The sequence below is a fragment of the Habropoda laboriosa genome, unplaced genomic scaffold (assembly GCF_001263275.1).
Source record: "Habropoda laboriosa isolate 0110345459 unplaced genomic scaffold, ASM126327v1 scaffold523, whole genome shotgun sequence".
Taxonomy (NCBI): domain Eukaryota; kingdom Metazoa; phylum Arthropoda; class Insecta; order Hymenoptera; family Apidae; genus Habropoda; species Habropoda laboriosa.
In genome coordinates, this window is record NW_017100752.1 from 193,478 (window position 1) to 217,186 (window position 23,709).

Sequence of the window (23,709 nt, forward strand, 5' to 3'; positions counted from 1 at the left end):
TGTTCTTATGTAAAGGGATTCTTCCTCTTTTTTTTTTTTCATTTATTTTCATTTCGTTTTTTTTTTTTTTTCATTCATAATTACACTATCGAACATTAGTAAAGCATCCGATTTTTTTGGTAATATTAGAGAATCCTACGAGTTTTCTACGAGCACGTGAAAAAGCGGCAGCTCCTTAGACTCAGGCACTTTTTCCCCTTTTTTCTCTCATTTCATCTTTCCTTTGCGAAGACATTGAATTTTATGCAAAATATCTAACACTCTATTTACAAATCCTTTATCTACCTTCGAAAGACTAACAATAATTGCACTAATCGATCACTTGGAACAGGTCTGTCCAACCATCGACCTTCCAATCAATTTTCACACCTTTTCATACTCCTATCGTTTATCTGAAACATTTTTCTCGAGAGCACTTACACCTTTTAAATTCTTTCCAATTTATTTTGCGGTTACTATTTTTCATTTTTATTCCCTATGTGACATTTACTTTTTTAACCCTAGATCGTAACGCTATTTTGTTAATAAAAATAAGCAATTTAACAAATTTATGTTCAATGTGGACGTTTAAAATTGTTAACGCATTCTGTGCTATGTAAATTTGCATGTAAAAAGGTATAAAATTGGATACTAGAGTAATCTTTCTTATATCAACTTAACAGTGAATCGAATTATTTATAATTGATTACTTTATTTTAATGTCAAAGTGATAGTTTAATGTACACGTGCTATTGTTTTTTTTTTTTTTAAATACTTCATTATAATTTATACATGAAAGAACCAGTGTAATAATTAAGTATCTCAGTTTGTGATCCAGGGTTAATGATACAGATATTTATTTGTTCATAATTCTCGTTAAAACTTGACTTTTATAAAACTGGCATTGAAACTTCTATTTCATGAGAATTTCTATCAAATGTGGCCTCAATTACTTTCTGTAAAACTTTTTAAATTTCACAAAACCTTTGAATTAATTTTCTTTACACTGTCAATTTCATTCTCTCCTATTGGAGAAGCTTGAACTGTACAGTAACAAAAATAAATCGTCTATACTAAAATGTTTTACAATAATATATTCACTATAATTTATACTTTCATACATTTTCATTAGTTACTTGAATTCATCTCGAATTTCATTTCTTTCTGTATTTTTCATTTAATGTTCAATCACTGAGCTACAATATACAAGATGATTCTAAAAATTCAACAAGTTGAATAATTTCACAAGGAAAACTATTCCTAATATACATTCTTCTTCATTTTTACATACAACAAAAATGTTTCTCGTCATTTCACAGTTCACAATAAAATATTTTAAATTAATCCTTCTTGTAAATAAAACTTCTTCAATAAAACCGTTAAAAAAGATGAAATGAAAGAAAGAATTAAAACTAATTATTTAAATGTTACAATTAAATAATTTAAATATATCAGAATAAAGTTAAAAGTACATGTACAAAGATACTTAAAACATATTAAAATTCACAAGTTACATATTTGGTATAAATTGCAAAATCAGCCTCTTTCTGAATACAGTTTTCTCTTATGCTTATTCTGAATGGAATTATTTTAGAATCACCCTGTATATTATTTTCGCTACTCGCTTAATATCCTTGCATTACGTTGGACAGTCCTGACTCGAAAAAGTTCTCGACCGAATGGTCTGACGAAATAATCACCGGAAACGAGCCACCGCGAACGAAATTGTAAACAGTGAGCAAAAGAAAAAATAATATGAGCGGAGAAACGTGAGTTCAAGCAATAAACAGCTCCCAGAATAAACAAAGATGCACTTAAACAGTAATGTTAATGCTGAAAAACGGAAAATGTTAGAGGGAAAGGGACAGTGACAACGTGGGAACAGGCCGCACGCTGTCAGAAAGTTAATAAAATTAAATGATATGTTGCTTCTCTTGTTAATCCGTTGTCTTAAACTTAAAATTACGATAAATTAGATCTAAATTAAATCAGGTGTATCCATTTCTGCGGTGTACGACGGTTATTGATTTGTCTATCAGAAAGTCAGAGAATAAAAGAATAACGTCGAGTCAAACAAACGTCTTTCTTTCGTTGGATTAGTATAATTATCTTCTTTTTTTTTTTGTTTCTTTTTTTACATATATATAAATATAAGTTTCAAAAGGTGCAGGTTCTTCGTTATTAAATCATCCTAATTCATCGAGATGTCTTTCGACTCTAAATATAAATACTTGAATAAGTTCTTTGAAAATGTATCTTGAAAAATGTTTCTCAAAAGATCAAAAGTACATGTCGTATCAAAAACACTGAAAATTGTCGATGCAAAATAGTAAAAACGTATCGTGTGCATCCGTAATCTCCTGTAATATTGCTCGTACTATGTTAAATAAACACATTTATGGACAAAAAGGACGGTTACTGTCCATTCATCTTCGAGCCAATAAACATTCTTATAAAGGCTAATTTCGAAAGCACAAGTTATTTCTATCTAAGGACACTTTTCTATCGTTTCGCCACGAAGACTATCATATAAAGGCGTCAAAATGCATGTTTCGCATATTTCGGAGACGAACTGTTTGTAAATACAATTGTATCGATTGTTTCGTCGATAATTGTACATCCGAGGAATATTGTTTTCTAATTGACCTGATGGTTTTATAAAATCGTACGCTTCCAATCAACAAAATTGATTAAAAATATACTTTTTTAAATATTTATTTTGCTACACCCCCTAACACCTAATAACAATAAAGGAAAGTATCGCCTTAATTATTCTTTCGTTTTCCCATGCGTCATACGTAAAACAATTTTTTATCTATGTATTTCCACAAACGAAGACTTATTCTTGATCCTACTCTTGATATATCTTCCCGTGATATTCTTGATGTTGTATCTTCTTCTAAATATTCCTAACTTTGTCTCTAACTTTTATTTACTTGCAAAAATAAGTCTAAAAGAACTAAAATATAGTTTATTAGAAATTTGTATAAACCTATCTTTTTTTTTATTATTTAACACATTACTATTAGTCATTTGCTATATATTATTATTTGGAAACAAAATATTTACTAGTTATTTTATTAAGCTTCCTAACGATTCTATTCACCATCGAATAATACGTATTTTACTGTATTATTTAACTTACAGCTTTCTCGAAAACTGTTCTCTTCAATCCAATTTTCCCAAATTAAAATAATAACTTAAATCATCATAATTTGTCAAAGAAAATAGGAGAAAACGTCAAAAGCTTCTTTTGTTAACAAGAACCGTACGATTTACGTTTCATAACAATTATTAAATATGAGACTTCATGTAGTACAAAACCTTGATTGACTTTAACATTGTATTTCAAATACCCCCGAACTATAGATTGTCTGTAGTGTAATGAATGCATAGCATTTTTATATTACATTCAAAAGCAATATTTCCATATTCTTAATTTACTTTCATGAACTTGCACCATTAAAGCCTCTGACCAAGGTATATTCAAAATCTCCTTTAACTATTTTCAAGCTTCGAACATTTCTCTGTTCATTTTTTCATTGTCGCTCAATTACACATGATACCTCATCATCCATTGATTAGTGTTGCCAGATAACCGCAGCACATTGTATGAAAATAATCTAACAACTATTTTCCATCAGGAGGAAAAGCTTTCCCCTTTCTTATACACCATATTACATGAAGAAACCAACGATTGGTTATTTTGTGCATCAAAGAACAATTTCCATGCAAACAGTCTCCACACTAATTGTTCCAGGAATATCCATCTTCGGCATAATACATTTAACATTCCCCAGATTTTACTTCTCTTCAAACCGGAACGTCTTTGTGTTCGACTCTTGCTTGCTGGACATTGTCATGGTGACCGTTTTCTTCTCAGTGACTTTGTGCGTCATCGACTGCTTCGTTAGGCGTTCCTCCAAAGTGTCACTGTCCAGAGCCTTGAACGTGGACAATTCGTTGCCAGAAGTAACATACTCTTTGTTCTCCTCTGTGGACTCGTAGTTAGAACTGCTAGTCTTCCCTGGAGTGGACGTGTAAACTTTTTTCGTGATTGTCTCTATTCTTCCACCTGGAATCAGCTTAGACTCCATGTTTTTGTTACTCTGATTGTGTGTAAGATTTCCAAAACGTTGCGCCTCCGTTTGTTTCTCCGATCTGAAGGTACTCATTGGGCTGTGTCCTGAGAATCTGTCCACAGTATCGGTGTAATACTTGTGTTCTTGACTTGGAGAGTAAGTCTTCTGCTCGTAGGATCGTTCATCGTTCGAGTATTGGTCCTGAGAGTATTTTTCGTAAGAGTGCTGCTGTTGCTGCTCCTGGAAGACTTTACGCGTGGGAGACACTGGTGAGTAAGTCATAGTATGAACAGGTGGATACGGTCCATCCAAGTGTTTCCTCTCTATGGTACTGTAACCCTCTTGATTGATTTTCCTCTCGATAGAACTATACTGACCCGGTGAACTGTCTACGACTATTTTCTTGTCAGAAATAACGTATGGACTGTCTGAACCGTACCGTCTATCATACTGATTATCTCGATACTTTTTCTCAACTGATCCATACTGACTCTCCATAGCGGATCGATATTGATTGTCCTTCATCTTCCTCTCTAAAGTGTTTTGGGTGGATTGGACCTTCTCTGGACTGATTAGGTTCTGTCTGTCGACAGCCAACTGGCTGATATTGTGCGTTGTAGACTGTAGCTGATCCAGGCTGTGGTTCAGATGTGACTGAGAATCATAGGCTCTGGTCTCGTATCTCGTCGCCAGGTCTGGCCGGTTCTTGTATTTAGCCTGACGAATAGCAGTGAGTCTTCCTCTGGCTTCCTCGAGTTCTCTCTCAATACGAAGGACCTCTGACCTGGCGTTTATCTCCTGGGCTATTCCGCCAACCATTCTGCGGTTAAGGATCAAGGATCTATCTTCTTCTTGTTGGATAGCTTGCTGTGCTGCGCGCACTAAGTTGTCCGTAGCGCGTTTCACCGCGTTTCCAGCTGCTTGCAGGCGTTTTGTGCTCTCACTGTCTGGATCTGCTTTCACTTTACAAGCGACTAACAGTTGTGCCGTGCTGCTAGCAACTTGTTTCGCACTGGAAATTAGTTTCTCCTCGGAGCTAACGCCTTGTACTAGAGCGTTTGCTGATTCCACGAGGCTATGAGTTGCAGCTGCGACCATTCTTGCGGCAGAAATTAAACCTTCAGACCACTGGCCATCATCGGAGCTAGTTAGAGGTGTTCGAGAGACTTTTCCTGTTGCTATCAACTCTCTTTGAGCAGCGCTGGCTGCTTTTATGAGCGCTGATGTGGCAGCTGCGATTGATTTGGCTGCCTCTAGAATCATCTCGTCGAAGTTCATATCCTCGTTGGCCTCCTATGAACGAAAATAGCAGATTTAGAAATGTGGAAAAGTAGAATCGATGAGCTTAAACTGTTTAATAGTAGTAAATGGAACTACGCAATTCAATCATTTCACTATAGGTATATGAATAATAATCTTGAATCAAAGCTGTCGATATACCTTCATGGATAAATTGTACTCTTAACCAACTTTGATCTTACTATCGCTGAGTTTCCGTCGATTCTCTGACCGCCATAATAATATGTTTGATTCCTGGTCGATTATTGAAAAAACAACCAAGAATATCAAACATATCTTACGGAAATCAGACTGTTTCTCAGTTTTACGCTAGCTGGTTTTATCTAAACAATTTCATTTCACACATCTTTTCCTAGAAAGAGTTACTTGCACGTACAAACTTCCTCTTAACTATACTCAATATGTAACAAATTTCGCTGAAAGCATATTCATGAGTTATGCTCATTATTCCAATTGTCTCACAGATTCTAGCAGAGCCTAATCTTAAATTTACTACTTACACCTTACAAAAAATTATTATCACTGATAACTACAATTCCATTGAATAAAAACCCACCTGTATACTCCTTCTTGGTCTCAAACTAGCAAGCTTCTTCGCCGCAGCATCAATGCTAGCAGCTGCACCTAGCAGCTCGTTTTCAGCTATCACAGTTGGGTCATCAGGGTCTACCCAATCGTTACCTTTCAGCAATTCAGCTACAGCAACTAATTCAGTAACGCTCTGAGCAATTTTCCTGCTAATTGGTGGTAAAGTGTGCTTTGCATCACTGGATCTTGATGAAATTTGTAATATAGCTTGCAACAACTCCCTGTAGGTAAGGGCGACATCGTGACCAGCCTGAAGAGTCCTATCTCTGAGCTCAGCTGTTTCTGCACAGTTATATGCTGCTCCTTTGCAAATGGTCAACATGTCGCTGATAGCCTTTCTTCCCATGTTTGCAGCAGCTATGATGTCATCCTGTTTGCAGCTGTTTCCAGCAGCCACAGCCTTCGCGGTGGAAGTGGTGATGCTCTTCGTGCAACGAACAAGATCTTCTGGAGTGACATTGGTCTTCTGCAACTCTGGAGTGTTCAATGCGCGGATTTCTTGTGCTATAGCTTCGATGGTCGATTCCAAAGCCCTGGTACCACGAGTATGTTCATCTTCTACAGCTTTCACAGTTTTCAGCAGGGAAGTCACGTTTGTTACCATCACCTGAAAAGAGGGAAATAGTTAGAAGTCGTTCTACCGGAGTTTCATGTATATAAATGTATTAATTTGTGACAATCTGGGTACTGTTTCTGATGTACTCATCGTTGAAGGTGCATGTGAGATAAGTATTTCATTCAAAAATCACGTAATTTCAATCTTAATTGATCTTTCTGAGGATTGTTAGATGTTCAAGTGTAAATTACGCGACTTTTACAATATCGAACCGCAAATGAAGTATAAAATATGTTACATGGTTAATATGATGGTTATCAGACGCTCGTTTTTTTTTTTTTTTTTTAACAGAATGACACAGTAAGGCGTTCTGCCGCACAAGAACCTTAAGTTCGAAAAGTTCAGGTTTCCTTTGTATACTGTTGTTAGTACGTTTCTAAAATTATTATTAGATTCCAGATAGAACATTGGACAGAGAGTTAAGCAGACTGCTACGAAATGGCAATTAGAAAATAACAAAAGTGTGAAATAATGCTAGCGAATTATTCTTGCCTTTTTTTTTTTAATTAGTCTCATTTAGATTACCGATCATTTCCAACCGTGAACGAATTTCTCAAATGTTTATTGCAAAATTAGTGACAATATTTCTAGCTGTTACGTTTCTAACGATACTTTTTAGTTACTTCTCGTTTCACATGAAATATAACTCGTGACTTATTGCACGTTTACAGAGATTTCAACATTGTCAGCATTGATTATTAACATTCGAAATTTTCTCTTTTTTGGCAAATAAGCGAATAACGTTTCAATCCCCAATTAGTTAACGAAGCATTAAGCACGGTGCTATTATTGGTTAATGCACACATGCTTGCAAATGGAATGTACGTACCTAAAAGATGCTTTGTTTAAAAATGAAACTTTCTGTCCTCGGATGGATTAACGAATTCATGTAACGGGTGTAGCGTAGTAAAAATTCGATCGTTTATTTCGTAGTTACAAAAGAAATTAAAAAAAAAAAAAATTAGGAAAGAGATGAAGTATGGCATAAAAAGTGTATATTAAATACCTCGACAGAAGCACAATATAATTGTTCACATAGTGAAAATGATGTCTAGAATGCGTGTGAATGACTGAAAATGTAGCAGAAGCGCATCCTAATTTTTTCACTAACGCCATTATTCAATTATCGGAGTTATCATCACTTTCTAACTCGAAATTACAAGTGCTTCGATAAATTCAGGCAAATTAAAAAACAAAAAAAATAGAGAACTGTAAAATGCAAATTTGATAGCAAATTCGTCACCAAGTTCTCCCTACAGTGAACCAGTGTATTAAAAAAAAATTCCAGTAACAATGTTCATTTTGGAATTTTCTCTTTTTTCTTCAGTAAATAAACATTTCTAAATAAATCTCTTTTCACCCTTTCGGCACTATTCGCTACAATCTTACTACTTCTTCCTTTCTTAATCTACTTTGGGAGCCTCTTATTCAAGGAACTACTAATTTCTTCACAAAAAAACCAAAAAAATGTATCTGGAATTCCCATGTAACATTAGAAACGACTAGATTACACAATTAAAAAAGAATGCAATATATACTTCTTACATCGTTATCTCGTCCCTTCCACGGAACTTAAAATAAAAAAGAAAACCAACAAAGTAATATACGTAAAAGAGCTGCCTATAGCTTGAATCGAAGATTTCGTTTGCTCAAGGACGCAAGGTCGCTTCCTCCATTTTTCTCCAAAATGAAGTATTAAATATGTAAATAAAAATAGAGGAAACAAGAGACAGATAATAATAAAAGAGAAAAAAATAGAAAAATTTCGAAAAATACGACAAAAATGAACAAAATTTGCAGGGAGAGACAGAAAAGAAAATGGCGTCGAGCAACCGAAACCTTTGGTCCCTGCTGTGATGTACCAAAAGGGTAAATGCTACGTTGATCAAGAACCAATCGAAACGATGCGAAACAGCACGGTTGGTATAAAAATCAATGCTTCGGGCTACATGAGCAACAGCAAATCAGAAGTTCGCTGAGACGGTTGTTCGCTTTCTGAGGCTGAGAGCAGACGTATCAGCTCCTCCTCTTGATCGGAGACGAACCATTCGGACTCCTCCGAGCCTTCGACGTCGCTTAGAGGCATCAGCTGCTGGTGTAGCTGCTGTTCTAACACCTATTCGGATCGGCCAGACCAAAATCGTCAATGAAATACTCGCAATTAAAGTCCACCAAATTCGTGAGATCATTCATTATTATTTTTTTTTCACTTTTTCTCCAACTACTTTCATCGCGTGTCAATCTCAATAAAGCAAAACAAAGCCGAATAATCGTAATAATGATAATTAATAATAACTGTTCTATGATTGAAGCAAATATCGGTTCTGCCTTCGCGCAGCTAATCTACATACTTTCTCCATCGAGGGAACATAGATCGAGTGTAGTGTCAAACACATGAAAAAAAAAAAAGAAAAGAAAAGAAAAAATGGAACATCGATTGAAAAGGAGAGTGCAAGGTGGACTTTAATGGTTTAACGAGTGTTTGGTCGAGGCACGTACCGTTTTACTATAGATACCACATATAAGCGAGATGAGCTGAGAATTATACTTTTCTTTTAATTCACTCTCTTTCTTTTTTCTTCTTCTTTTTTTTTTTTAGTCGGTTAGAGGTGAAATAGACAAGTTCATCGATTAAAGTCCACCCAAAAAAAAGTAACGGGAAGTTGGTTTTTAGTTAAGCGTGAAAGTCTGAATTTAGTGTGTTAACGGGGGAGACAATGAGACGCTGTTAGGTTCGCCACGATGGTATTTCACAGTGTTCCGCCTCGTCTTTCCCTCCAAGCGAGCTACCAATGTGATCCTTGTTACGGTTAATTCGGTTTAATCAAGCGTTTCCCAATCACAAATTTCACATATTCTTTGTGAAAGTTTATTTAAAAAGAATATTTTGAACCATCATTAATGTACTTTTTGAGTTATTCACAGGAAACGTTATTTTGTGTATCATTTGACAATCACTCTGATATGAAATTGAAATTAGAATCAAAAATTTCTGTAGAAAATTAATTCCTGCCAAATCAGAGCATGAAAATTATTCTTAAATTTCACAGTTTACATAGTAAGGTTTGATAAAGAATTTTGTAAACTCTACCCTTCAAACCTCTTCTGATTACTGATTGGGAAATCAAGAATGAACACACCTCTTTTAGTCACACACACATGTATCCTTCACAAAGCTCTACTTCCTGACGAATTTCCACGCTGCCATTCCGTTACAGATCTCTTCTACTCAAACGTCTCTCCAAACAGAATTAATGCTAAGCCAACAACAGGAAACTCCTTTATACGTAACATCAACGTGAACATGAATGAAGCGAGAAAAAAAAGGGGACGATTATCAAACGAATCGTCTTACCTTGGCGGAATCCTTCAAGTGTGCCATACTTGGGTCGTTGATGGGCTTTCCACTGGCAGCTTTGGTAGCATGTATCAAATCTCCAAGCGCGGAAGCCACGTCCTTCACTGCATTGATCAACATCACTTGAGCCTCGGGATTCTGGCTTCCCAGACTGGCAGCGCCGTATTTGACCACTTCAGCAAGTTGAACAATCGTCGACACAGCATTTTGCGCAGCGACGGCTAACTGTTCTTGAGAAGAAGCGGCGCCTGCAACCAGTGTCTTGGTGTCCTCGACGAGAGCTTTGGCTGTCTTCAAGATGTTCTCGCGATGATCAGCGAAAGTGTCGCCCTCGTTCTCCGCGTGCAAGGTTCCAGCAGTGGCGAACATGATCGTCGTGTCCAGATCACCGATAATGCCTGACACGGTGCTTGCAGCGTTGATGCACGCTTGAGTGCCTCTAGAACCTGCCTGAAGAGCGGCCAACACTTGTGACACCTTCTCTGTGACGATCTTGCTGTGTTCTGCAACTTCTCTTTGAGCGTAAGCGTCACCCGGTGACATTTGACAAGTTCCCGCTGCTCGAACAATGTCTGCACAAGCTCTACCAAGTTCTTGAACGCCTGTGCGAAGTCTTGAGGATACGTCGGCGTTGGACGCGGCTGCTGAGGCGCCAGATGTGTCACGGGCCAGTTGGGTGTATTTGTGAGAGATGTCCACTGCGAGAGGACCTAATCTGGCAACGTCTGTGCTGGATTTTGTTGACTGAAATGGATAAATGTTGAGATTAGTGGAACTGTATGAAGGTACGTTAGCCGTATTCTTTTCTCTCTGTTTTGCCTTTATTTTTAATACACTTTGTTCTTAATGTTTAAAAAGATTATTTAGCTTAAGAAGATAATCTAGCAGATTTGCAAAAAATGTATATACTAATATAGTTCTTTACCATTTCCTGCGCCAGCCGAGCTATTTCCTTCGCAGCTTCCACCATTCTGGTCTGGTAGTCGACGTAAGAATCCACTGTATCAATCGTAGACATTCTGTGATCTTCCAATCTAACCATAGCTCGAGAAATGGTATCGATCAACCCAGTAACAATGCCATTCGACGTTGAAATGGTCTCCAAAGTGTTCTGCAATTCTTGTAACGCGTCCTTCATAGACTCCACCGTTTCATCAACTTCTGCATGCAAGTTGATAGCTTTCGGATTGCCACCAGACTCCTTTGTCACGCAGACAAGCTGCAGAGCAGATTCTGCAACGGTCTTCGTCTGATCCAATAGCACCATTTGTTGTTTCGAGTGCACCATGTTTGAAGCAGCACCGATAGCACCGGAAACTAGCGGCTCGCAATACAAAGCAATCTGATTGACAGCGTGTCCAACGTTCTCAGCTTCGTATTTAGCAGCTGTTCGAAGAGGCTCCAATTTTTCTCGCAGCTCACTTGCGCTGCTCTCCATCTGATCGGTGAATCCTTGCACCGTGTTCTCCCTTCGTGGAACAAGAGCCTGTGAAACAGCGCTGAGAGAAGCAGCGTCCAATTCTCTAATTCTAGCTGACAGTTTTTCGATTGCAGCGTCACATTCCTTCTGTCCCGGTGCTTTGTCGCGAATAGAAGCAACCAGAGACTTGATAGAATCGCTGACACTCTTGCTATGGTTTGCTAACAACTGCCACGTTGGAGGATCCTTAGGACTAACTGCCAGACTCTTGGCTGCTCGCACCATGGCGCAAGATCCATCGATGATAGCTTTACCAGCGCTAGTAATTGGTTCCTGAGCTGCTCTAGCTGCGATAGATATCTTTGCAGGTTGACTGGCGAATTCTGGAGACCCAGCGAAAGTGCACAGATTGTCAACTGCCTCCAAAAGTGGCTTGGTAGCCTCTGCACATTTCTCTCTGTTAGTTTCTGAGTAATTTTGATCTAACGCTTTGATCTCTTTCACCAGAGCTGACGTGGAGTTGGCTACATCCTTGGCTGATTGGACAAAGTGTCGTTTGGCGACAGGATTGCTAGTTTTGTTCGAAGCTTCGCGACAAGCGTTGCAAAGAGCACTTGTGTATTTGGCGATCATGGTGGCGGCTGATAGGACCTGTTGCTCTGTGCTTGTGGGATTTCCAAGGCTCTGACAGCCTGTATGGATGGCTTGTGCAGCTCTCAGGAATTGTGCTTGGTCTACTAAACCTGGTTTTCCAGCCACAGAGGTTGGATCACTCACGCCAGCCAGGTATGCAGCCTGAGCTGCTGCTTCTATGAGTCCGCATATCGATGAAGAGACTCCTCTAACAGCTACAGAGAATTGTTCGTGTTCTGATTTCTTCGCGTGATTAGCTATGCCTGTCATTCCATCGCCAAGGCTCTTGCTCTTCTCCATTACCGTTTCGAGACACTCGAAGTAAGAAGCATCGGAGATTGGCTCGCTAGGATTGTCAAGAAGCGACCTCATCGACTGAATGTTTCTGATGGCGTTGTCACACTCGTTTTGTCCAGGTGCAGCTGAAGTACAGACGTCGACGAGATAGTTGATGGAGTCTGTCACGGCTCGAGCAGCAGCTGACAGTTGATTCTTTGCATTTGGAGCGCTTGGATCGGCTGCGACTGATTTCGCTGTTACCAAAAGCTTGCCGGATGTCATACTGACATTCTTCAGAGAGACCACCATTTGGCTTCGAGTTTCGATGGTTGTCTGACCGGCCATTTCCATTCCAACTCCTAACAGGTCTCCAAAAGCATTGGTGAATTGTTTGGAAGAGCTTGCCAGCTGTACTGGAGAACGCACTGATGATACCACGTTGGAGGAGGCATCGTTCAAATTCGCAGCTGCGTTGTTTAGGTCGCTTTGCAGTTGTCTGTGGAAAGGAGATTAATAAAGTTTTGATGAGTTTATGTTTATTTGATGTATGTTTGCAAAATGAAAAATACATGGATTCAACAGATTCTAAGCCTCTGTTATTTGAATTAATAAAAAATATGTCAATTTTGACATAATACTATTGTTAATAACATCAGAAAAAATATAATATATCACCTTTAATTTCTTATATTTTGGAAAAGGATAAGCTGTTGCTATACCTTTACATCTAAATGTATTTATGATGAATTAAAAAAGAATTCTTGAATATCCAATGTATTGAAAATATTCATTTTAAATACATCTTAATATATTTAGAACAGAAACATAGTTTCTGAAGTCACATACTCTAATATTAAAATGTTCAACTCTCAAAGCTAGTAAAATTTGCTCCACATTATTATCTCCAAGGTTTAAATGTGTGTCAATGAATGATAAGCAATGCGTGAGAAGATAACAAGTTGTCAGTGTGCTACTTAATAACAGCTCTATTATCAATGATTTAACGCAATATACTTACCCATAGCTTTTGTTGGTTTGCGGGAATTCGTTCATACCGAGCACCTGAGTCATATCATCAATATTCCTGATGGCTTCATCGACGTCTCTCTGGCCAGGCAGGCAAGACACACATTTGTTCAACGAATTCGACACATCCTTAGCAACTGCAGCCAGATTAACTTCATTATCTGGATTATCAGGATTCTTCAGAGCCCTTCTAGCTTCTTTAACCAGTCTCAACGACTTCAGAATTACGTCATCCGCAGTCATCAGGACTTTCTTCTGGGTATCAGGTTGGTTTGACGTAGCAGCCACACCTCGAACAGCATAAGTCAGATCTTTCAGAGCAGATGCTGTCTCCCTTGCTGCACTTCCAGTGTAATTCTCATTTCCTTGCTTAGAAGCAGATAAAAGCTGAGCCATAGCGAAACCAACGTTCTTCGACGTGGCGCCCAGTCGAAGAGCAGTGGACTCTGTGGTCTCATCGGGCAAAGGTCTCAAAGAAGCAGCTTCTACAGCTCTATAGAACTCTCCTAACTCGTCCTTCAAGCTGTTAATCAATTCTTCAGCTGCATCTAACTCTAACCCACCACAAGCCTCTCTGGCACGTGTCACAGCAGATCTCAAATCAGTCAGAGAGGCACCTAATTGCTGTGAGGTTTTATTTAGCTGCAAAGCAGAGGCCTGATCAGTCACTGTTGGCAGAACTGCCCTTGCAGCTTTCATTACAGAAGTTCCAGGTTGCAAGAACTGTTCAGATGCATTGATCAGATTTAACTGTGCTGTAGAATTATCTGGTTGAGCCTGTGTTCCCTTCACTCCAGCTACAAGATGTGGTATATGCTGTGCCATAGTGTGACACTCTAAAGCTAATTCATCCTGACTGCTTGGATTTGTGTTATGATGAGCAACTCCCGAGGAAGCTGCGATGCACTGAGTAGCAGTAGAGGCAGCCTGTTTGGCGCAAGCTTCTAGTCTACTGATCAGCTTCCTTCTCAAAGCTGGAATAGCAGCAGCAGTAGTAGCTGCCCTTAGTTCTTCAGCAGCTTGGCGTAATTGATCCTGCATCTTAGCATCATGTGGACTGCTGGCACACTGTCTAGCAGCCTCAACCATTTTAGCTGTAGCATCAGCAAGCACCTTAGCAGCAGCTAACAGTCGACGTTGCTGTTCCGTGTCAGTCTGCCTTTCTGCCTCACCTTTTATACTCTGAATCAATTGAGCAGTTGCCTGGCCAACTACTCTTGCCTGTCTCACCATCTCACCAGCGTCTCCAGTACTAGCAAACAGCTTATCAGTTGCAACCCATATTGTCTCTACTGCTCCCTCCTGGATGGTTTCTTTTGCTCTTTCTCCTCTGGTGGCTGTTTTTATGTGATTCAACAGGTCGTTCAGTGTTCTGCTGACTTCACTAGCAGCTGCATTCAACTCTTTCAGCAAATTTTCATCGCTGCAGGTATCATTGCAGACTTCCAGCAAGCCTTCTACCGCTTTCGTTACCTCGCGAACTGCGTTCATCAGCTGTGTCTGGCAAGCTGGAGAGTGTAAAGTTGGCGCTACGACTTTGGCACAGGCAACCAATTGTGACGTTGCTAGGGCACATTGCGTGGCGGCTGAGATTACTCGGTTTTGGGTCGCGGAATCCTCGCAAGTTGCCGCGATATTCTTTGCTTTGAGCACCAGGGCAGCTGTTGAGTTGGCCACGGCTTTGGCTAATGCAAGTAGCATGTCTTGAAGCTCTCGGTTAGAGTCGTTCTCTTCTCCTATGGTTGTGAGTACCTGGTGCGAGGCCTCGCCGACACGGGATGCAGCGTTCAGCAGATTCTGTCTTGGCTAAAATGGGTAAATGAGACTCGTTAATTGAGAAAGTGTAATTAATTGGACTGACGAATAATTTGTGAATCACGTGAAGGAACTAACTGAACACATTGCGGACAGAATAAATTAAAAACATTCTTTCTTTTTAACGAAGAAATTATGAAAGGTGATTAATTACTGAATATTCAGAAACAAGTATTTTACTAGCAATATAATTATAACAATATCAAATATAAAGTACAATTCCAAACTTAATGAAAACTTCAAAAATTTCTAATTTTTCATGTGTGAGTAATATTTTTTGAAGACACAGTATTAAATGGAAATCACGTAGTTTATAAGTTACAATTTTTACGGTATATTTTACTCCTTCTTTTCGAAATTTGGCATAAATTTTCCTTAAACTTTGCATTCAACTATCTACATTAAAAAAATTAATTCGAGATGGAAATCCAAGTGAAAAATTCAGGAAAATAAACGAGAAATATTGATGCTTCAGCAATTATTTCTCAGCAATCGAAACAGCATGATAATTATCTATTGACATAACGTGATGTGTGTCCATGAGTTTTTTAACATGATGAGTCAAAATTGCATACTAAACGAGAATGCAACTATTTTAATCACCGGTAAGTACTATTCTTAGTTACTAATTTATTTTCCTGTTTTCATTACAAGTGACATTCCACAGGTGAGAATTAATTACTCAGCTTGTGAAACCTTACAATCTGTCTACAATGTGTTAATGAGAAATATTCATTCATTACAAAATAAGGAAAAGGAAATACTTTTCTTTCTGTCATTCTTCTAAAGTAAAAAAAAAAAAAAAATGAAGAAAGGAAACGAAGAGTTGCATCGTCACAATGTAAAATGAAATGATTTGTAAGAAGCTTCTGTGCATTTAAATTCGAAATGAAGCACAAATATACATACGTATGAGAATTATTAAGAAATACATTTATAAAAATGAAGATCTTCAATTACGAATATTTCTGCTTACGTATTGTTCGTAGGAAGAAAGCGCTACGTAGAACGGCTGCATAAAAAGGCACAGTTTATGAGAAAATCATACGATATTAATTACCTGAACGTCAATAGGTATAATTTTACCCTACTGTTCGTTATATTCTAAAAATCTTTCTAAATAGTTTTAAAAATATGGAAATTTTACGAGTACAAAAATCTTAAAAATATAGAAATTTTACAAATACAACAATTTTACAAATACAAAAACTTTACAAATACAACAGTTTTACAAACACAGAAATTTTAAGCATATAGAAATTTTAAAAGTATAGAAACTTTAAACTATGAAAGTTTTAAAAGTATAGAAACTTTAAACTATGAAAGTTTTAAAAGTATAGAAACTTTAAACTATGAAAGTTTTAAAAGTATAGAAACTTTAAACTATGAAAGTTTTAAAAGTATAGAAACTTTAAACTATGAAAGTTTTAAAAGTATAGAAACTTTAAACTATGAAAGTTTTAAAAGTATAGAAACTTTAAACTATGAAAGTTTTAAAAGTATAGAAACTTTAAACTATGAAAGTTTTAAAAGTATAGAAACTTTAAACTATGAAAGTTTTAAAAGTATAGAAACTTTAAACTATGAAAGTTTTAAAAGTATAGAAACTTTAAACTATGAAAGTTTTAAAAGTATAGAAATTTTTTAAACACAGAAACTTTAAGAATATAAAAATTTAAAAAATACTGTTAAATCTTTTAAATTTGTTATAAAAACTAGCGAATGAAGCAATCAGAAATATTCAGGTGAATTTTACTGATACCAACAAAATTTCTGATTCATTATATTATGCTCTTTTTAGTACATATTGTAATTACGAATTTTTGTATTTTTTCAACAAATTCCACCTTTACGTGTACCAATTTAAGACACACTTCACGAGTACATAGCGATAGCATGAGTTTCTCAGATGTTGAACTTCTCAAAATCAAGAGTGAACCATATCAAACTACAAGACTTAATTAAGAGAATACTAAAAACTTCCGTTTAGAAGAACTTCCATTACTTGCAAGTTAAACAGCAAGAGAGTTGCAGAAAATAAGATCTAGCGGATAAAGAGAAGGAAACTTTGATTATTCCTCTGAGCGATAAAAAAAAAAAAAAACTAGAGTTAAGAAGACTAATAATGACACCGATACGATAATTATGAACATTGTAAGAGAGATCAGTGCTGAAAGGTAAAAATATTTTGAACAATTTTACAAAAAGTTGTAACAATACGATATTACTTATTATTAATATAAGAATTTTAGCAACATTGATCTTATACTCGATAAGCTTATTTTTCAAAAAAAAGTTTGTAGCATATTTTAACCAAAATCTAAAAAATAAGTGGAAGAGTATTATCAAGTATTTCATCTAAAAAGAAAAAAAAAAGAAATTACATAGCAAAGTGAATTTTCCCTCATCTAAAAAGATCTTGCATTAATCCATTTCCATCAGAAGTATATATCAGTTCATTTTACCTGGTCATTACCACAAAAACAGATGTACCGGCTTACAATTGAATGCAGCTTGACACTTGACACAGGAATTGATCCAAACTTTTGAGCAATTCTGATGATTTCAAGATTATCTTTCATAGTAAAATTACAATAATTAATTCTGTATTGTTGCTCCTTGTAACACAATTTGATATTCATAAACCAAATATCTTTTGTATTTAACTAATATTCCTATCTATTGAATATATAAATATACAGAAAATTCTCCTACCTTGATTTTGAATGATTGCAAAAATACCTTTCATAAACATTAAAATTACCATAATTAATTCTGTATTGTTGCTCCTTGTAACACAATTTGATATTCATAAACCAAATATCTTTTGTATTTAACTAATATTCCTATCTATTGAATATATAAATATACAGAAAATTCTCCTACCTTGATTTTGAATGATTGCAAAAATACCTTTCATAAACATTAAAATTACCATAATTAATTCTGCATTGCTGTTCCTTGTAACACAATGTAATTTTCATAACCAAATATCTTCTTTTGTTTCATTTATTTCAAGAATATTTTTGATGAAAATTACAACTGCTAATTAATTCTGTACTATTACTCCTTCTGATATTCAATTTTTCTAACCAAATATCTTTTGTACTTGACTAACATTTCTGTATACTCAATCTACAAATATACAAAAAATTCTCCTATTGTATTTTTCAAAGTATCTTTCATGAAAAGTAAAATTCCAACAATTAACTCTGCATCATTGCTCCTTGTAACACAATTTGATTTTCATAATCAAATACCTTTTATATTTAACCAAAATTTCTGTTCTCCTGGAAATTCTCCTATAAAAATCCCTCGCTAAAATTAAACCCAATCCTAGATGCAACACACTTCGAATCCAAAATTCTACCAATTTCAAGAAAACCAAAATTTACCGTCCAAATCTCCACTTACAGAAGCCTATCAAAAATAACGCAACCACCTGTAAGAAAAGGGACAATCTGAAAACACCAAAGATCCAAGGCACTCACGCCTCAGAGCATAATCACCGACCATCGTCGTATGAGCTGCATACGAATCAATAAGTACACAGTTTACCCCGAAAGGACCTCAGGGTAACAATAAATCTTCGGACAAACTTACCTCCTTAGTTTCAGGTTCGGTAGCCTTCAGCAAGTCGGAGAACGCCGAGCACAGCTTCCTAGCTGCGTCCAGCAGTTTGTCTCCGGAAGATTCGTCGTCCATTAGGGCGGCGATCATCCTAACACCCTTGGTCATCTCCGGCAGGTTGGTGGCGATCGTTGTGATCGCAGCACCAACCGCTGTGTGATCCACGTCGTCAGCTGGGCCAGACGTCAGGGTGACAACTTGAGCAGTGGCAGCGTTCATCGCCGCGATCTGCGAGCCGACGTTCTGTTTGTGCGTGTCGATCGTTTGCTCGATCCATTTCAACGAGGCCGGATCGGTACCCAGTTCGGGAAGCTGAGCCTTGCAGGACAGCTCGGTCTCGGCGATGTGGATCACCTCGTGACCAGCGGTGATAGTCGACAGTAAGGCACGTTGTGGTTCGGACAGGACGGATGTGACTTTGGTTTGTTGCACCTAATTGCGAGTCGATTGTTGTACTTCAGGGGATCGTGACGAAGAAACGGGGAGGTTTGATGTTGAAGGGATGGCGTAATTGGGGAGACTTGAAAATGTTTCCCCTTTTCTCTTTCTGTGGGGGTTTCAAGCTTTCTTGTTTTTGAGTTTGAGATTACTGTGATACAGAATTTCTTTTTGTTTATATTTCTTCTTTTTTTTTAACGGGTAAGTGATTTTGTTTGGTAAAGTTACTTTGGTAAGTTTACTCTGTGAGAATGGTAATGTGTTAATTAATTAACCGATCTTTGCATATTTTTTTCCATTTGCTAAAATATTGAAAATGATCGAAAATTTAATTGATTTAAGTAAATTACAGAATGGAATTTTTCGTTTATATTTCTTCATTTTTAAAAGGGCAAGTGAAATTTCTTTGGTAAGTTTACTCTGTGAGAATGGTAATGTATTAATTAATTAATCGATCTTTGTATATACTTTTTTCATTTGCTAAAATATTGAAAATTAAATTCACCACTGTGTATATATATATATCTCGATAGATTTAAATAAATTTCAAAATAGAATTTCTTATTTACATTTCTTCTCTTTTAAATGGGTAAATTAGATTTATTTGGTAAGTATGTTTGTGAAAGAAGAAAGTGATAATAATAGGAATAATGTGACGAACAGAGTGTTTTTCTTTTGTTTCACCAAGCTTAATTAATATGTAATACTACTTGCAACGAGAAAGATTTGTAAAAGCATTTTTTTTAAATTATGAATTTTTGTTCCTTTAATAATGAAATTAACGTGAAGTAATGTAAAAACGAAGAGCTAGAAAAGAAGATGTTCTGTAGAATTTTAATGTATTAATTAATTCTTGCATATCCTTTTCTTATTTGTCAAAATATCAAAAATTATTGCATATTCAATTCACCATTGATTCTATGCAAGTATAGAAATTTTAATTAATTTAAACAAACTGCAAAAATCAAGCTCACAAGAGTAAAACTTGAATAAAAGTAGAATTTTATGGAAACATGTAATACAAACAAAATTGTAACAGAAATAACAATAAGTATTTTCAAAAAATGAAATATTTTCAAGTCTCCGTCCTAACGAATTAAATATTACCACTAAAAAAAATAGTTCCTCAACGACGAAATATACGAAACAATTTGAAATGCATACTAAACGAAGCTGTATTCTACATAAGAAAAGAAAAAGGAATTCTTCTAATGCACATATCAACAATTTAATATTCCACTAAAGAGAAATTAATATATTTTTATGTCACAATCAAATTCTACAGTTTTAGTCAGAAAAACGAAATTTGATAAAAAAAAAAAACAAAAAATGAAAAATCAAACAGGACTTTAACAGCCAATGCTAGGTAACTGGGAAGTTTTATCATCGTGTACCTACTCTGTGTCCGCAATAGAAGGCGCCTAGCATGAAAATAAATTTAACCGTCAATTAGTTGTTTTGCGGAATTGCTCCAGCGTGCAAAACGAAATCGTTTTATTATACCGATATTTAAAGCTTAAATGTGCCGCCAGAGCTCGCTGCGATCCGTTCAAAGATGGTTGATCTAAAGCCGCGTTTACACCAGTCGCGCGAATGATTCGCGAACGTTTGGGAGAATTTCAGACGTTCGTTAATATTCGCGGTGATTTAAGTAAGGAAGCAGGATGTATTCGTGAAATTACGGTTCCAACAAACACAATCTTCTAGTGAAAAAGAAAAATTGTGAAAATATTGGATTTTCAAATTTCTGGAAACACTGAATCTACAATTTGCGAAAATACCGGATTTTCAATTTCTGAAACTATTGAATTTTCAAATTTCTAAAAACACAATTTCATTATTGTCAACAATTCTAAATCCGATAATAGCAATTTTTTTTCGAAATTCTATTTTTACAACCACAGATTATAAACAGAAAAGAACTGTTTTACTGTGACGAATTCCATCTGAGACTTCACATAGTTTCCTCTGTAATATTGACACTATACATGCGTAATAACTTGCACAAAATATAAAATCAGATATTCGTATGTTATATTAATATTTTATAATGAAATGAAGCATGGAGAAAATTAGATGCTTCGTAGAACGAACTGAAACAGATTCGTTCAACACAGAATACGCAGGAACAACGAATTTCCTACGAAATATCGATAGAAATCACTAGCAATGTTCGCAAACGTTCGTGAACCACTTACGCGACAAGTGTAGATACGGCTTAAGCTACTTCTACAATGAAGCGATCGAGCAGCTCTTGCTGAAGTGAATGATCAGTGTTTTCCTTTTTTTTTATAGAAAACTTATTTACACTTCGAAAACAACAATTAATGTGTCTGTTAATCTCAGTTACGCTAAATATACTACTATAAAAATGATTTGAAAAAATTTATATTCAACCTATAGGTGAGAAACAATTAAGGAAGTGTTTGAAAGGTACACTTCAGTTCGTAAGTATTAGAACATTCATTATAAGTCATTGCAAAATTATTTATTCATACTAAATCTGGCGAAGAAATGTAATTTAACCCTTTAACTTTAGACCACTCGTTTCAGAGACGAGTTAAAATTTTTATATCACTGTCACAACTTATTTGAAGAATTTTCGAAGCTCTAGAGTTTGAATTGCTACACTATTTCCATAAAAACAGATCCTAATTTTTTATATAACATTATAAACCAGCTGTTTTCATAAAATACTGTAGAAAACCTTAACAAACGTTTACACATCGCTAAATAAAATTGATTTTCACAACACAGTGATGTAATAAATAAAATAGCCGAAGTAGTCTTAAGAGATGTCTATAGTTAAGGGTTGAATCCTATAACAGTTTCTCTAACCAACACAACGGGTGTCCAAATACTTACAAACATCAGTATAAATGCAATTCTATAAATACAAGTATTTATAACATTCACATTCCAACTAACTCCATCCTATAAGAAAAAACAGAAACATTTAACCCAGAATTAAAACAATTATTCCAAACTAATTACCATTTGCTTTATTGATAAACCAATAAAGTTCGTTCATCGAGCACCTATCCGTAACATTCTCTCAGTACACGTTTGAAGAGCGTATTCGAACCGAGTAACAAATATTCCTACATTTCCAAATTGAAAAAAGAGAAAGCTATTCTGAACAAAATGGAAATTAATGGTAACAGGAAGAATTTAGCGTAACTGTAAAAGTAAAGTTCACGAAGGAAGGTTGTGTACGGCGGAACACGTGCGAAACACTGAGGATTCAACGTGAGCAGGAGCTTGTTGTGTTTCTGATAGATCTTACCATTGGTGGAGCGTGAGCGATGTTCACCTGGCCGCTGACAGTCGTGTATTGAGCACCGCCCATGTGTCCGGTCTCATATGGTCGAGCCCCTACAAACCGTATCATGCAACTATCCGAGTGGTATTTACAGGGATCGATCCGCGGGATCGACTGCTGGCTCGACAAGAAGCTAGGATACCCACACAGATCGGCTCCGTGAATAGCGAAGCGAAAACGCTCGTCACGAATGAGCAGCAAAATATCGTTCGTTACATACAGAATAATTGACAAAAAAAAAGGAAAAATAACGGTGTATGTGTGTGTATATATATATGTATATACATATATATGTATACATGTATGTACAAAATTATTATATAGAATTGAGAACGACCGAGAAGGCAGCCGTGCAAGGATTTCTAGGGCTGCTTTAGCCCCTTTCGTTGCTTTCAAGTTCAAGTTAAGCAACAAAATTGAGAATTTCGCAGTAATTTGTCTACTGTTCTGATGTATGAAATCAATTGGTTGTGTTGGAGACCATTTTTGATGTTGCAAATGATGCTAAGTATGTTTTAAGTTTCCACGGTTCTAAGGTGTATTGTATTATGTTGTTACTTGACAATAAGCTTGGAATTATCTTTACGGTACTTTAGGATTATATGGAAATGTTATATTACATTACATTACTGAATATTTGTAACGAATATGTTTACTATTGAAGCATTCTTCTTACCTTCAAATTAAATCATAAAGTGAGGATGAAGAGTAAAACAAAAGGGGGAATATAATGAAGCTGTTGAATGAATGATACGTTAGAATGAACTCTTAAATGGCCCTGAGTAACCAATTGATTTCAGACATACAATAAACAGATTTAAAAAAACGTAAAGTCACAGATATTTCTTTGAGCCAGCGCGCAAAACGCGATATTTGTCGCTAAACATTCTATAAACTGCTGAATGGCGACGCCAAAATACAGTGTCTTATTTGCAATTTATTAACAAGTTTCTTCTATTTGTTCATTTGAAGGGTGAGAGTGAGGGGTCACGCTTTATGTTAAATATTCTCAAAGGATTGAAGGATAATTAAGAAAAATGGTGATTAAAAGTCTAGAAGTTATCCTATGATGCAAGACACTGATTTTGGGGCACATGAAATATACCAGGAATGATTTCAACAAATTCTTACCATCTCCACCAGCTCTAATGACTGCAGGTATGGCGACTGACACGGATTCTACGTTTCCTTTGCCAACGTTGCTCGTTTCATGTTGCATAATCG

General features: G+C 36.2%; 1 protein-coding gene across 1 annotated transcript in view; it reads right to left on the bottom strand.

Moving 5' to 3' along the window:
* Window positions 1-3,340: 3,340 nt before the first annotated feature.
* Window positions 3,341-23,709, bottom strand: part of LOC108577177 (talin-1) — a 63,846-nt gene continuing 43,477 nt past the window's right edge. The window contains exons 6-14 of the mRNA XM_017940287.1: window positions 23,617-23,709; window positions 22,450-22,538; window positions 18,699-19,157; window positions 13,273-15,086; window positions 10,848-12,750; window positions 9,920-10,666; window positions 5,917-6,555; window positions 4,258-5,354; window positions 3,341-4,188 (exon numbers count right to left, since the gene is read on the bottom strand). The exon at window positions 23,617-23,709 is cut by the window's right edge and continues 4 nt beyond it. Coding sequence (XP_017795776.1) covers window positions 3,783-4,188; window positions 4,258-5,354; window positions 5,917-6,555; window positions 9,920-10,666; window positions 10,848-12,750; window positions 13,273-15,086; window positions 18,699-19,157; window positions 22,450-22,538; window positions 23,617-23,709 — 7,247 coding nt within the window. The 3' untranslated portion in view covers window positions 3,341-3,782. The remainder of the gene's footprint in view (window positions 4,189-4,257; window positions 5,355-5,916; window positions 6,556-9,919; window positions 10,667-10,847; window positions 12,751-13,272; window positions 15,087-18,698; window positions 19,158-22,449; window positions 22,539-23,616) is intronic.